Source organism: Haliaeetus albicilla, chromosome 16 (assembly GCF_947461875.1).
Source record: "Haliaeetus albicilla chromosome 16, bHalAlb1.1, whole genome shotgun sequence".
Classification (NCBI taxonomy): Eukaryota; Metazoa; Chordata; class Aves; order Accipitriformes; family Accipitridae; genus Haliaeetus; species Haliaeetus albicilla.
The window spans coordinates 145363-159805 of record NC_091498.1 but is presented as its reverse complement, the minus strand read 5'-3'; the positions used below and the strand labels follow the sequence as shown (position 1 = coordinate 159805).

General features: G+C 49.2%; 1 protein-coding gene and 1 long non-coding RNA gene across 3 annotated transcripts; one reads left to right on the top strand and one right to left on the bottom strand.

The window, feature by feature from the left end:
• Positions 1-315: 315 nt before the first annotated feature.
• LOC138689471 (uncharacterized) lies at positions 316-7438 on the bottom strand. Its single transcript, XM_069804525.1, has 7 exons — positions 7422-7438; positions 7105-7390; positions 6945-7044; positions 6336-6477; positions 5997-6041; positions 1712-1755; positions 316-671 (listed from the first exon to the last, which is right to left on the bottom strand). The coding sequence occupies exons 1-7, from the start codon at positions 7436-7438 to the stop codon at positions 316-318; spliced, it is 990 nt and encodes a 329-aa protein (XP_069660626.1).
• Positions 7439-8294: 856 nt separating this feature from the next.
• LOC138689164 (uncharacterized) lies at positions 8295-14226 on the top strand. Of its 2 annotated transcripts, XR_011328015.1 has the most exons (5): positions 8295-8604; positions 10871-11024; positions 11564-11622; positions 13355-13443; positions 14136-14226. It is a non-coding gene; the product is annotated as an uncharacterized lncRNA (long non-coding RNA). The 2 variants fall into 2 exon arrangements; XR_011328014.1 differs by lacking the exon at positions 8295-8604 and having other exon boundaries at positions 10084-11024.
• Positions 14227-14443: the final 217 nt, after the last annotated feature.

The following is a 14443-nucleotide window of genomic DNA, read 5'->3' as shown; positions in this document are numbered from 1 at the left end:
CCATTTGAGACGAAGGGCTGCTTTTGCAACCACCGACCCATTTGAAGTTCTTGCTGGCTGTCCTTGAAGTCTTTATTCTTGTCCTTGTTCTTTGACCTTGAAGCTTAATGCAGTTTCGATCACATGTGGTCAGTTTCAGCATTGTTCTCATCTAGCGCACAGGAACATCTAGTCATAAGAGCAAAGAACTGCAAAACTTAGGAGTACCTACCTCTGCTAGTTAATTGCTTGGCTATACTTTTGTCTATTGTTTCAATCGTAGTGTTACTATAAGATTTCTAATAATTATTTACCAAATCTCACTTTTGCAGTCACCTAGCAGCAAACCAGTTTCCACAGCTGGTACAAAATCTTAAAACCATCCCAATATTTAGATGTGCCATACAGAATGTATGGAAATATGCTATCAGAGATGTCCGAGGGGCAGAGGGAGCGCTGGGGGGCGCCCTGAGACCCGGAGCAGACTCGCTGGCAGGACTCGATAGGCACGCGACTGACTGAATAAACGCTGGCCGCCTGTCCCCTTTGCCCTCCGGGCTGCTTTTGCGCTCCCTTTGCATGAGGTGAGGGGCCGTGAGGGAGCCCAGGGGAGGAGGAGGTGAGGCGCTGGGGGGGTCGGGCCGTGCCCCGCCCCCCCCCGTTCCTGCTGGGCTCCAGCTGTTGCAAATATTCTGGTAAAGAAATCAAAATTTAATCACATAGAAGAGTTAAGATTAAGAAGTAAAATTGTGAAGCATAACGTATAGGATCGTTAAGTTTGAAACGTAGCCATAGAAACTTTAGGAACTGTGTTACGCGTGACTCTAGGAACCTTAATATTGTTAAAGTTTGAAATAGCTAACCCTAGAAACCTCACCAGGAAGTTACTGGTTTTTCTACGTTCTGTTTCAGGAAACTAAGGAAACCGTCGTGGATACCAGTCTGCTGCTTGGAAACCCCCTTACCCTTCCCATCTCGATTTGAGTATCGAAGATTCCAGTCAGCAGAGCTAAGTGTAACTGACCAATGATTGTTTTTAAATAACAATATTGATAAGGTTATATAATCAAAGGACCGATCATTATAAAGGTTAAATTTAAGAACGAGCATAGTATGCATTTTTACGGAAGGAGCTTAGGTAACAATGACCTGACAAGAAAAGTCTGTAAAAACTGATGGATTTTGATACTAAGCGGGACACGCCTTTGGAGGAGCGATCCCCCGTGTCCCCAGCGCTGCGATAAACAAAGTGCCCGCTTCTTAACTTCACGTTGGTGTTAAGGAGTTTTATTCCGGATTTCGGTAACGGTTTTGGCGACCCAGATGGGACCTTGCGAGTGAGACTGGACGAGATCGAGTGTCGATCGAACTCCGGCCGGCACTGAGGTATTCTCGGGGAGAACCATCACCCTCGACTCGCAAAGCTCCTCGCAGCGTTCCCTGGAAAAAAGGTAAGGCGCTGCTTCTTTGGAATTGGTTTGGAAAGCCTGCCCGTGAGGCGCGGCGAAAGCTTCGCAGGGTTGGGGCTTGGAGGGTACCCGTCTGCAGCGGAAGCCTAGGCGTCTGCCCGTAAGTCATAAGTGAAAGCTATTGCTGGGTTGGACTTTGTGTATTATTTGGGACAATTGTCATTTGCATTTGTTTGGTATTTGAATGTATATAAATATAATGGCATTAGCAAAATTGTTTAAGAATAAGAGTGCAGGAAATAAAACTGCTGATGAAAAGATACCAAAACCATCACCGTTGGGATGTTTATTGGCACACTGGGGTGAACTGCAGGAAAAATGGTAAACAAACAGAACTTTGAGTTACAATACTATATTGCAGTTACTGTTGTTTTGTAGGAGAGAGAGTAAATGGAATAAAGTGCCATATGTAGATTTGTTCTTTTTAAGTGAACGTATCTGACGGGGACCAGAGGGGAGTCTCCCAGCAGAACCTCTGGTTACAGCTAAACCGGGAGAACAGAAAATCGAATTTGAATTGACACTAGAGTCACCTTTTCAGTTTTAAATACCTTAGAGGGAGAGTTAAGTTTTGAAGAAATTGGTGGTGTCGGTGCAACAAGTGAACGAGAAACTAGACCCTTCTTTAAATCTTTAACAATGAAATTAGGAAAGCAACGGGTCACTCAGCAGTTTTTGTATGTGCCAAATTCTCCTAAAATCCTGTTAAGGAGAGATCTGTTTGAGAACTTGGAGGCAGAAATTAAATTTAAAAATGAAGAGATTAAAACTTTAATTCCAGAAACTAAACGTATTGAAGCAGTGGCTTTGTTGTTAACAGGACGGTTACCGAAAGCAGAAGATTATACCAGTCAAAGTAAATAATGCTGTAATTCCAATCGTCTGGACTGGGAAGTTCCTGGTAAATCCAAAAAGCAGAACCTGTGAGAGTTGATTTAAAGCCAGGATCGAATCCGGTAAGAATTAAACAATACCCCCTAAAACCAGAAAGTCAGAAAGGGTTAGTAATGGTAATACAAAAATTTTTAAGATACAAATTGTTAATAGAATGTGAATCCAGATATAACACCCCGATCTTGCCTGTTAAAAGGCTAATGAAAAAGATGATAGATTAGTTCAAGACCTCCTCAGAGCAATAAATCAAATAGTACAAGATATTCATCCGGTAGTAGCAAATCCTTATACTTTGTTAACAACCCTAACAGAGAAACAGGATTGGTTCACAGTGTTAGACTGAAAAGATGCCTTTTTCTGTATTCCCTTGGATCCCAATAGTCAAGAGGTTTTTGCTTTGGAATGGGAAAATCCTGAGACTGGGAGAAGAACACAATATACGTGGACAGTCTTGCCTCAAGGCTTTAGGAATAGTCTTACCATGTTTGGAAATCAATTGGCACGACAATTAGAGATTTGGAAGAAAGAAAGTAATCAAGAAATCTTGCTGAAATATATGGATGATCTGTTAATTGTAGCTGAGACGGAAGAACAATGCACAAAGTTAACTATTAACTTTTTGAACTTTTGGGGAATCAGTGGATATCGAGTGTCAAAAGAAAAAACCCAAATAACCCAGAAAGAAGAAACTTATTTGAGTTTTAAAATCCTAAAAGGACAGAGACAATTAGGAACTGAGCGAAAAGAGGCAATTTGTCGTCTCCCCGAACCCAAGACTAAAAAAATTAATGACGAGCATTTCCGGGAATGTATGAGTGGCGTCACCTGTAGATTATAAATTGTGGCTTGCTGGTCTGACCTTTATAGGAGCAGCTCAAAACCTCAAACAATGGATTGGACTGATGCTGAGAAAGCTACTTTCCAAGAACTGAAACAGGCTGTAATAGGGGTGCCAGCCCTAGGCCTGCCAGATCTCACAAAGACATTTGAACTTTTTGCTCGTGAAAGAAGAGAAAGAAAGAAAGCTCTGCATATCCTGGCCCAATATTTAGGGCCAAGTGGGCGAGCTGTGGCCTACTTCTCGAAGCGATTAGGTAATGTGAGTCTGGGATGCTCTGGTCGTCCGAGAGCCGTCGCTGCAACTGTGCTACTGATCCAGGAAGCTCGTAAGTTCACCTGAGGACAAAGGATTACTTTACGTTTCCCACATGATAACTGTTGTGCTAAAACAGAAAGGGGGGCATTGGTTATCCCCTAGCAGAATGCTGAAATACCAAGTGGTGTTGCTGGAACAAGATGATGTTTACCTAAAAACTACTACCACCGTTAACCCTGTTGCGTTTTCAACAACTGATCAAGTTAAAGGAGAACTGGAACGTGACTGCTTGCAGACAATCGAAAGAGTTTACTCCAGCTGACTGGATCTCTGAGATGTGCCGCTAGAAGAAACAGATTGGGAACTATATGCCGACGGAAGCGGTTCCATCTGTGAAGGAAAACGTTTATCAAGATAGACAATAACTACTGAGGAGGTAATTGCGTTGCAAACTTTGCCTTCGATGATATCTGCCCAAAAGGCTGAATTGATGATAGCTCTTATTCGAGCTCTGGAACTAAGTCAAGGAAAGCGAGTCAACACTTGGACAGACTCAAAAGTATGCTTTTGGAGTAGTACGTGCATATGGAGCGATACGGAGAGAAAGAGGACTGTTACCTGCACAAGGAACCACAATACTGAAATTGTTAGAAACCATTCAAAAACCAACAGCAGTCACGATAATGCACTGTAAAGCACACCAGTTAGGTAAGACTGGTCCTAACGCAGGTAACCGACTGGCTGATAAAGCTGCTAAAGAGGCTGCAGAAAAAGGCATCCTAGCACTAGTTCCAGAGAAAAGTATAAAATTGCCTAAAGAAACTCCAAATTATAATGAAAAAGATGAAGAATTATTAGATTGCAGGCTAACAAAATGAAACAGGACAGGCTGTAACACCGACAGGTCAAATAATAGTCCCACCCACAATAATAAGAGAAATTGCCCGAGCTGAACATCACAAAGTATATTGGGGAACAGAAAGTGAAATATGACAAAGATTGTTTAAACAATTATAAGCAGATGTGAAATTTATATATAAAATTATCCCCGAATCAGTAATAAGATCATCTTTGGGATTATGAAATAAGGAAAATTTTTAGGAGAATATTAGCAAATTGACTTTATAGAATTGCCTTGAAAAGAAGGATCTATCCTAGTTTTAGTTGATATCTTTACTGGGTGGCCCAAGGCTTTCCCTTGTCGCACCAACAAAGCAAGAGAAGTAGTCAAAGTCTTGCTCAAAGAGATAACACCAAAATATGGGGTGCCTGTTAGAATGTCATCTGACAATGGCCCTCATTTTATAGCAAAGATGATGAGACAAGTTGAGCAAAGTATTATCTATAGATTGAGACTATCACACCCCATACAGACCACAAGAAAGTGGGGGGAAAAAAAAAAAAAAGAGAGAGAAAGAATGAACTATACCCTTAAGCAACCGTCGAGTAAAATTTGTCAGGAAACCTCACTCCTCACATGGGTTAAAGCATTACCCATGGCTCTATTAAGAATCAGAGTATAGCCAGAAGAGAAAGAAAATTTAAGTCATTATGAAATGTTGTATGAAAGACCATATCAAGAGTCCTATGTTCTGAGTATCTTGAGTGCCTTTGGAGATATGTTTTTAAAAGGTGTTATGATTTCTTTAAGCAATTCTTTTCAAGAACTTTGTCAGTATGTCTCCACAGCTGGACCCTTAGAATTGGACGTAGCAGCACATCCCTTCCGACCAGGAGATTGAATATATGTAAAATCACTGAGAAGCGGAAAGGACCGTATCGAGTCATTTTAACAACCCTTATAGCAGTACAGGTCTGGGAGAAGAACCTTGGCTTCATTACTCAAGAATAAAGAAAGCACCAACGAGAAACTGGAAGTCTAAAGAAACTGGCCCTTTAAAACTGAAAATCTATAAGTAAGTGTCACGTTATCTATTTGGGAAAACAGCTGTGTAAAGTTTATAATATTGGGGTTGCTATTAGGAATATTGTCGAGGGCAATAATCTTTTTGTGTGTTTAGAGGGCGTATGCATTTTTTTTGAGGGGTTCTAAACATGAGATAAACAAAATGAAACAATTATTGTTTGAGCTATTGATCTTGAGATTAACCGTTTTTGTAATTTGGATTAAAAAAAAAAAAAAAATCTAGTTTTGTAACTGATTCAAAGTTTTGTAAAGACACAAAATTTAACCTCAGTAACAGCCTGCCTTCCGATTCCAAAGTCAGATGAAAATCTAGTTCCGTGGAGAATACTGACATTGAATTTAACCAAAACTTGAGAAAAGATGCAGAACAATGAGAATCATTTTAGCAAATTAAATGGGATGGATTTAAAAGGCAATTATTTTTTTTAAATTTGAAAGAAGGAATTATAGCGTTGTGAATTATAACATTACCAAACCATCCACCTCATGGACAAAAGAATTCATTTAATCGCCCTTCGGGAGAAACTTGCACAAGCACTCCTTGGGGCTGTCAGTTGCCAAAATCGTAGAGACAAGTGCAAAAAGGAACTTGGGATCATATTTAAAATATAAAACGATGTTTAGAATTTACTGGAGTTCCAGGATCCTTGTTAGAGCCACCGAGAGTCGGGACCATCTATGGAAATTTAGACTGGTTTAGACAACCAGAGAAAAATCACACATCCTAAACAGAGCTGAATGAAGGTTTATACTTGCAGCTCTTCTGACCCCAAACTCCAAAGACTTTCTCTAGTAGCTAAAGCTCTAAGATGGGGATGTATTTGTAGAAAGTGTAATAATATTTTACATGATCTTTGGTCCCCTCTTAATAACGGAAAAAATTTAGCTTGGAGTTGACTGTATTAAAGGACAGGTGAAAAGTTCAGGGTTAACTGTTTGGGTGACTAGTGATGATATATGATCCACTCACCTTTTCATGAAGGAGAAGGGCAAATCGTGGACTTTAGACTTAATAACTCTATCCTCTCTCTGGAAGAAATCTCCCTTGTGGCCTCGCTGGTGGACCTGGGTAAATGGAAAAGATGATACCTGGCAATGGCCAAGTCTTAGAACTAAAATAAGACGGGTATTAAAATCTGTATTTTGACCCCAGTTAACACCTCTTCCAACTCAGCTGACTCTTGACATCTTTCATTCAATCAAGGAAGTGCCTGCTGCTTAAGTTCACATTGGTGGTGAGGAGTTTTGTTCCGGATTTCGGTACCACAGCTGCGGGCCGGGGCTGGAGGAGCCGCAGGTGCGGGCAGTGAGGCTGATGGGGACGGCCCCTCCCTGGCCAGGGGGGGCTGCCGGGGGAGGGGCCGGGCCGGTGGGAGCCGAGGCAGGAGCGGAGCGGAGCGGTGGCCGGGGTGCGGCTGCGCCGAGGGAGAAGGTGAGCGGGGCCGGGCGCCCCTCGGACCGCGAACGTCGGAGGCGGGGGTGGCCCGGGGGAGGTGGGGGCCGCCTGTGCCGAGGCCGAGCCCGAGCCCGGGGCTCACAGGGGGCCTGGGAGCACGTGAGCGCGCGGGGGGGGGCTCACCGGGCCCCGTGGCGGGGCTGCGCAGTCGGCCGGCGGGTTCCGGGGAAAGCCCCGAGGAGGACGGCGGGGTCCCGTGCCGGACGCACGGAGCGGCGGCGGGCGCTGCCCGGAGCCGGAGCCGGGCGAGGGGTGCCGCGCCGTGCCGGAGCCGGACGGCGAAAGCGCGCCGGAGCTGCCTGGAGCGGCGCTGGGGGCTCGGCGGGAACTGCGGCTGCGCCGGCGTGGGGGTAGGCGGAAACGGAAGGGGCGTCCCCTCGGGGTCAGGCAGCAGGGCAGGCTGCCTCCCGGGGCATGCCGGGAGCTGTAGTTTTCGCGGACTCGGCGGCCGGGCGGCAGCGTGGCTCTCGGGCGCGGCGTAGTCCCGGCTGCCGCCGCGGCCCCCGGAGTCCGACCAGGTCAGACGCAGGAGCGTTAGCGGTTTCGTGTGGTTTTGCGTGGGCTTCCCGCTGCGCCCGCTCCCCGACCAGCCGTGCGGACGCGCCTCCCGGGCGCATGCGCCGTCCTGCGCGTGGGGCAGCCCGGCGTTCGCTCGCCGGCTCCGGTCCCTCCGGCGCATGCGCGGTCCCCGAGAGCAGCGTGGCGGCGCGCAGGGCGCGGGTCTCGGCGGCAGCGGGCGAGCGCCGGGACCGCGGGTGAGGTGAGCGATCCCCTCCGGCGGGGGCGGGGGGTGCCTCCTGCCCTCTGGCCGCCCGGGGCTGGCGGGACGGGAAGCTGCGAAGGGGCCGCCGCGGCAGGCTCCCGGTCCGCCGGCGGCGAGCCGGGCCAGGGCAGCGCCCGGCAGTTCCCCGAGAGCCGATAGAAGGGAAGAGGGGACGGAGGCCGGCACCCCCCAGGCGCGGCCAGCGGGCGCCTCCCCGAGTCGCCGGAGCTCCCCCGGCGCCTTCGCTCGGCCCGTGCGGCTGCCCCCAGCTCCAGCCCCTCCCCTGAAGCCTGTGCTGTAGCCGCAGGCAGCCCCCGAGCCCTGTCGTGAGGGCAGCAAGCTGGCCCTGCGATGTTCTCGAGTCTCGCTGAACGTGGGTGCCGTTAGCAGCGGCACAGGGAACGAGCGGCGTCTGCAGAAGCCGCTGCGGAAGGAGGGGCTCCGGCCAGGGTCGAGCTACGGTAATAACGGTCGCTGCTGCCTCTTTCCCTCTCCCAGAGGCCACGCTGTGAGTGCGGTTGTCCGTTCGTCCCTGGGGATGCCGTTGACTGCAGCAGCCTCAGGCTTGCATGGGCTGTCTCTGCCTGGCCTCCCTTTCCTCGCGGCGTGGGAGCACAGAGAGACAGGCACTTACTGGCTGTGGACGGGGGCTGCTGAAGCTGGAGAGGCCACAGAAAAGTAAAGAAGAAACGGAAGGCCATCTGGCTGGCAGGTGACTCCCGCTGCAGGCAAGAGAGAGCCTGTCTCTCTGGGTGTGGGAGGATTCCTCCTCATAGTCCACAGCAGGTCAGACCACCAGGGTCTGTATGCATGACCAGCAGTGTGGTACAGCCACGTAGTGAGCGAGTGAGGCTACGTGTCTAGGAGGCCTCATCTCATAAGAGCTGCGAGGCGCTCGCGTGTTCCGTTATGTGGAGGACAGCCAAGCAACTGGAGTTACAGAAGAGAAGGGAGGAGAGAAGGAGAAAGAAGCATCTGAACTGGCAAGGTCTCCTGGCAGCTCCAAGAGTGAGAGCTGTGGTGAGTCCTGGGCCCTCGGGGCCCTGTCGCTCCTCTTGTGCCTCCCGGTCCCTCCCTCCCCCTCTCCTGGCCCCCTCGCTTTCTCGTGCTGCTGTGATGTTTGGTTTTTGTTTTTTTTTTTATTTTGCTTCCCAGTACCTCTTCTCTTCTGTCTATTCTCTTGTCCTGCTCCCTCTTCCTCTCCCCTTTCCTCTCTCTCTCGTTCGACTGCCCCCCTTTCTTTTTCTCTCTGCATTCTTGTCCTGCTCCCTCTCCCTCTTTCCCCCCGCCCCGCTCCCCGTCTTTGTCCTGCAGCCAATCGCTGTTTTTTCCTTTTCCATCTCCTTGTCCTGATCTGCATCCGCCTCTTTCCCCGCCTCCCAATTTCTCTGGCCTGTTCTCTGGCATTCTTTTCCTCTCTGCGCCTGTACGTGCCGCTCTGTGTCCCTGCCTTCCTATCTCTCTTCTTCCTACTTTCTGTTTCTCTGTCTATCCCTTTGTCTTGCTCACTGTTGCTGTTTATTTTTGTCATTCTGGATCTCGCTGTCCCCATCCTCCTTCCTGGTCATCTCTTACTCTCTGTGACCCTTTGTGCTGCTTCCTGCCCCCTTTTTATTCACCCTCCCTCTCTCTGCAGGGCTTCTGATACCTCTCTTTCTAAATTTCTCACCCCCCTATGCTTCTCACGGTCTCTGTCTCTGTGTCTCTCTCTCTCTCTCTCTCTCTCGTTGTCGTTGTTCTTGTCTGTCGCGCTGTCTTGCTTCCTGTCCCGTCGTTTCTCGCTGTATCCCTTTGTCCCGCTCCCTGCTCGTATTCATAGTCCTCTCTGTCCTGAGGACCGTCCCAGTTTTTTATCTCCGTCCTGCTGCTGTCCTGATTTTTCCTTCTCTGCCTTGTTCCCTATCCCTCTTTCTGTCTCTTTTCCTCTGTCCCTGCTGCTTATTTCTCCATCTCTGTCCAGACCCCTGTCCCTTCCCCCCCGCCCCGCCTTGCTGTCCCTCTGCCTTGCTTTCTTTCGCTACCTTTTCTGTCTGTCTTTCTCTGCCCCATTCCCTCTCCCGCCCTTTCTAACTGTGTCCCCCTGTCCAGCTAGCTGTCTCTTCTTTCTTTTTTTCTGTTCCTCAGTACTTTTTTCTTTTTCCGTATCTCTCTCCCGCTGCCCATCGCAGTTGGTTTTTTCCCCTCCGATGCTGGCCTGCTCTTTGTCCCTTTTGTCTCTCTGTGTCCTCCTGTCATGCTCCCTGTGTCTATTTAATCCCTTCATCTCTGTCCAGCAGCCCGTCGCTATTTTTTTTCCCCCTCTTCCGTCCCTTTGTCCTGCTCCCTGTCCTTGTCTCTCTTTCCCTTGGTTCTGCCTCCCGTCCTTTTTTCCTTTCTTGCTCCATCTCTCTGTCCTGCTCCCTATCCCTCCCGCGCTCTCTCTGTTTCTGTGTCCTTCTCCTTGCCTTTCCCCACGGTCTCTGTCTTGTTCCCTCTTTGGTTTTCTTTGGTGGTTGGGCCCAGCTACCCGCGGGGGTGCTTCGGCTGGGGGGTTTGGGGTGGGGGCCTGGCCGTGCCGGTGATGGCGGGGAAATAAAGCCTGAAATGGCAATCGAGAAGCGACGCCCTGCCTGTGCTGGGGCTGCCCCGCAGAGGCGTGGGGCCGGGCCCTCTGCAGGTCCCGAGCACTCCCCGAAACTGCGTGTGGGGCCCCGGGGGTGCAGGGCTGTGGGGTGGCTACGCTCAGCGTCGCCCGTGGGCACTGCAGGGTCATAAATGGAGAACAAGTTTTCTGTTCCTGGGCTTGACAACAGGCTCGCGTGGCTGATGTGGGGGCTCGGAAACAGACCGAGCTGCCCGGCTTTGGGCCCAGAAACAGAGGTCCGGCCCTGCGTTTTTGGGCCTTGAGAACAGGCTCAGCAGCCGGGTTTTTTGGCTCCCAAATGGGCCCCGAGTCAGCTGGTGTGGGGGCCAAAAGCGGGAGCCAGCTTGGCTGGTTTTGCAGGTGGGTGGGAGGGTGTTGGGGGCTGCGGGGGGAAGCGGGGGGTGGGCAGGGTGCGTGGACCCTCCCTGGAGATGGGGGTCTGGTTGTGTCGGACGCCGAAGTTCGGGAGGCCGGCACGCAGCAGGCCGAACTCAACATCTGCGATGGTCTGTGGGGGGAAAGGTGCTTTTCAGACCCCACGTGCCCTCTTTGAGTCCAGCTCTTCTTTCTGTGCTGCTCAGAATAGTTGTTAAGTAATTAATCGCCCAAACTAACGAATATTTATTCGGCGTGTAACTCTGATGTTTAATCCTAATGGTCAAGTTTTGACAGCAGTTGATATACAACCTTATGGAAAGCCCAGACCGTTGCACGTAGCTGGAGCTTGTAAGGAGAAGCAGCTGAAATCAGCCAGAGCTTCAGTGCGGAGCTGGGGCTTCAACGAGCCAGAACTGTAGCAAGCGGGAGCTGGAACGAGGTGGGGTGTCCGCTGTCTGGAGCGTGCATTAGCCAGAGGCAAAAGTACCTGGGTCTGTAAGGAGCAGGAGGCGTGATTAGCTGGAGCTCTTTTCGCTGGAGCTCTTTTCACTGGAGCGTCCGTTGGCCGGACTGTGCTCCCAGCACGGCGGAAGAGTGGCTGGGCGCAGGCAGGGCTGTCCGCAGCAAGCAGCTCCGAGCAGCAGGGAGGTGAGTTGTCCTTCTGCCAGTGGGGAGCCCAGCCTCTTCCATCAGGGATACAATCCACGCCACGCTCCTCTCTCTGCGTGGAGGGTCTCTTCCGGTCCGTTCCCGCGGGCAGAAGCGAGGTGGGGGTCCCCCGTCTCTCCTGGGGCAGCCCCCCCTGTGAGGGGGCGCGGGCGGGGTGTCGTCGTCCCCTTGGTACCGGGCAAAGGGGAGAGAAACCGGCTGGCGGGAGCTCCTGGGGTGCAGAGCCCTTCCGGCAGAATCCTCCCCTGTCTTTTCACCGTTGGCTGGGTGTGACAAGCAGGTTCATTTCTTTGTCTCCTCTTCTCCCAGTGTCACCTTCCGCGTTGCACGAAGAAAATCCTGTGTGGTTAATTCCGCTTGCTGCTCAGGTAATTGCACGTATCGGGCTGGGGGAGCAGAGAGGAACACTTGCGAGTTCGAGGGCACTACAGATGCTCCACGTTAAACCCACAGAGAAGGCAAATTTGCTGCTAGTGCAGAAAAGCTGATGGAAAAATTGCTGTTAACAGATCGTGCCCTGTTCCTGAACTGGTCCCTTGATGTGTTTTTGTTTCAGGTGAAAGAATGAAATTTCCTGTCTGGTAAATTCAGAGCTGCCTGTTAGCTTCTTCAGGGTCGAGTGTTTCTCTTCTGTCTGTTCAGAGTGATTTGATGGGCAAGTTGGAAATAGCCTTTTATTTTTTTATGTATAACTGAATTTTTAGGAATATGTGGTGTCCCTGTAGTTCATTTTTGAGCACCTAGATGCCAGTAGAAATGTAATGAGTGAAACATGATGGGAACTGGTACTTAAACTTGATTTTTATTTGTTTTTTTTTTTTTCCTTCCCCATTAAGAGTGTTGATGGCATGTTGTCCCATGGCACAATCCCCATTCCGTTCAGCGGAGTCTTCAGTCTAGGACTTTTAAGTGAACAAGTTTGTCCTTCCAAAAAGGGACCAGTCATTCCTAGGACCGAGGCATAGATTTGGAGAGTCGCTTAAGTACGTGATCGGAATTAAAGCCAACTTTCAGTTGATGTTGCTGCTGTTGGTCTTTGCTTTCATTGATTTCTCCACCACTCCCTCGTGGTTGGGAGCTCTGAATTGTAATGTTTTTCAGTCTCTAACACATTTCCACCCCCACCCCCCAAAAAAAGGAGAGGCAGTGTCTAAAAGTTAATTAGTTTCCTCACAAATGCGTGAGTAAATAAAATTTGAGTTATGATGATTAAAACCATAAAAACGACACCAGTCTTGCAGATCTGGACTATTTCTGAACAGGCATTCATCACACGCAGAAGTCGTCAGGGTACAGATCACCTGTGCTTCATGCTCTGACAAGACAAAATGCTGAGGCAGGGATGAGCTCTGAAAGAAGAAGGAAAGAAAAAAAAAAAGAAGGATACAGGGTCACGGTTTTGTTTTGTTGTTTGATTTTAGAGAGTGCAATATTGACTGGTGCCAGCCTGCAGAGCTCTTCTGCTGCCTGACCTCTCCTTCTCTTTCATGGCTGTAATTGTCGTTTGGATAATTGTAGAAGAGCAATTAAGTTACTTGCCTCTGTGAATGTGCTGGTAATACCAGGAGGGCAAATGCTTGAACCAGTAGTGAATAACTTGGCGACGAGTAGAATTTCTGAAGGAAGAACAGCAGCAGCAACCGGAAGCAAATAGCAAGTGACCAAAAACTTGTGTGTGTCAAACGCATCAAAGCTTTCTTGCCGAACGTTGTTTGGCAATATGTTCCAAATGGCTTTTTTCGGTAAACGTAAATTTTCAGGAAGTTCAGGGCTGTGTGTGGCAAAACGTGTCCCTCTGCGTACGTGTCCTGCTACGTAAATAGCATGGGTCAGTGGCAAGTCCAGTGGCAGGGCTGCTGTTCCCTACTCTCGACGTTGCCATAGTAGGGTTGCGGTATTTAGACCTTCACGGACGGGCCGAGGAATGGAAGGAGAATGCCCGTTTTCTGTAAGGGCTCAGAATGCCGACCCTTTTCTCTGCCTGCTGCTCCCCTGTGTGTGAGATGAAGCTGTTTTATTTTTCTCCCTTGTTCCTGGTCTAAATATTTCTGGAGCTGTTGCTGCTGTGGGTTTGCAACTGGTGTTACTGTGTTTTTGTAGCGTTCTAGCGATGGGTCGTTTCTGCTGTGGCGAAGTGTCGAGATACGGTTTTTGGTTTAAAGCGTCAGAAACTACATTCACCGAAACCGGTAACTCGTGGCGTAGGGGAAACCGATCTGGCGCGTGCAGCTGTGCTCGCAGGGATACTCGGTGGCTCCTCATCGAAACGGCAGGGTGTGTGTGCGTGGACATCTGTAGGGTTGCGCTCTGCGTCCGAGAGCGTTGACGTATTTTTGCTGTTGGAAGATGGAATGGAGCGTGTGCCTGTTAAATCTCAGGGCGGTCAAAAGCTAGGAGGGACCCTGAGCGGGTTTGGTGGCACAACTGCGGTTTTAAAAGATCTTGACCATTTGGAGCAACGGCCTGGAAAAAATCATTCCTTTTTTGCAACGAGGCAGTTCGCAAGGACAGATGTGTTGCTGTGCTCTTTAGCAAAACTACTCAACTTGGGACGTATAGGGTGATGAAGCCTCAGCTCTGCTAAGGCTTGAGAAAATGTATGTAGGTCTCTATGTCTGTCACCTGCATGTATCTAGGAAAGTGAGTTCTAGTGAAAGTAAAGTTGCCACTGAGTCAAAAAAGAAAGGGAAAAAAAAAAAAGGCACGGTTGTCTGAAAAATGCAAAAGCTCTAGTGGCCTGTGTCAACAACTGTACCGAAGATGACGCAAAAATACTTTTTCCTCCGCTCAGTCGTACTGTCTTCGCAAACCTTCACAAAAAAAAAAGGCAGCTTTGGATTCCTACCCAGCTTTGTGCTAATGTTTTTTTTTCTTCTCTCAGCTGGATGTCAGCTGGCACCGTTTCGCCGTGGTTGCCCTTTCTTCTGCCGTGAAAGTACAAAACAGATGGAAAGTTTCCATAGTGGTCTGCATTTGAAGAATATTTTTTATTTGAAGAATAAAATAAAGAGGATCTGTAGGGTTTAGGGATTATTCTGTGCGGGGCCCGGACGACAGAACACCAATATGCTGATTAAAGTCGTCCCTTTATTGAGCTTAGCTGATCATTTTTATACAATTCTCTAAGTTGTTTAGAAACTCTGATTGGTTGCTGCATGCAAGCATTTGGTGTCCACGCACACAAGCATA

Coding starts and splice junctions, on each gene's coding strand:
- LOC138689471 (XM_069804525.1), bottom strand. Junction 6,042..6,335: donor CCCTTCTCCTTCATGAAAAG/GTGAGTGGATCA, acceptor AAATTTCCATAG/ATGGTCCCGACTCTCGGTGG. Junction 1,756..5,996: donor ACAAGGATCCTGGAACTCCA/GTAAATTCTAAA, acceptor TTTTTCCTGCAG/TTCACCCCAGTGTGCCAATA.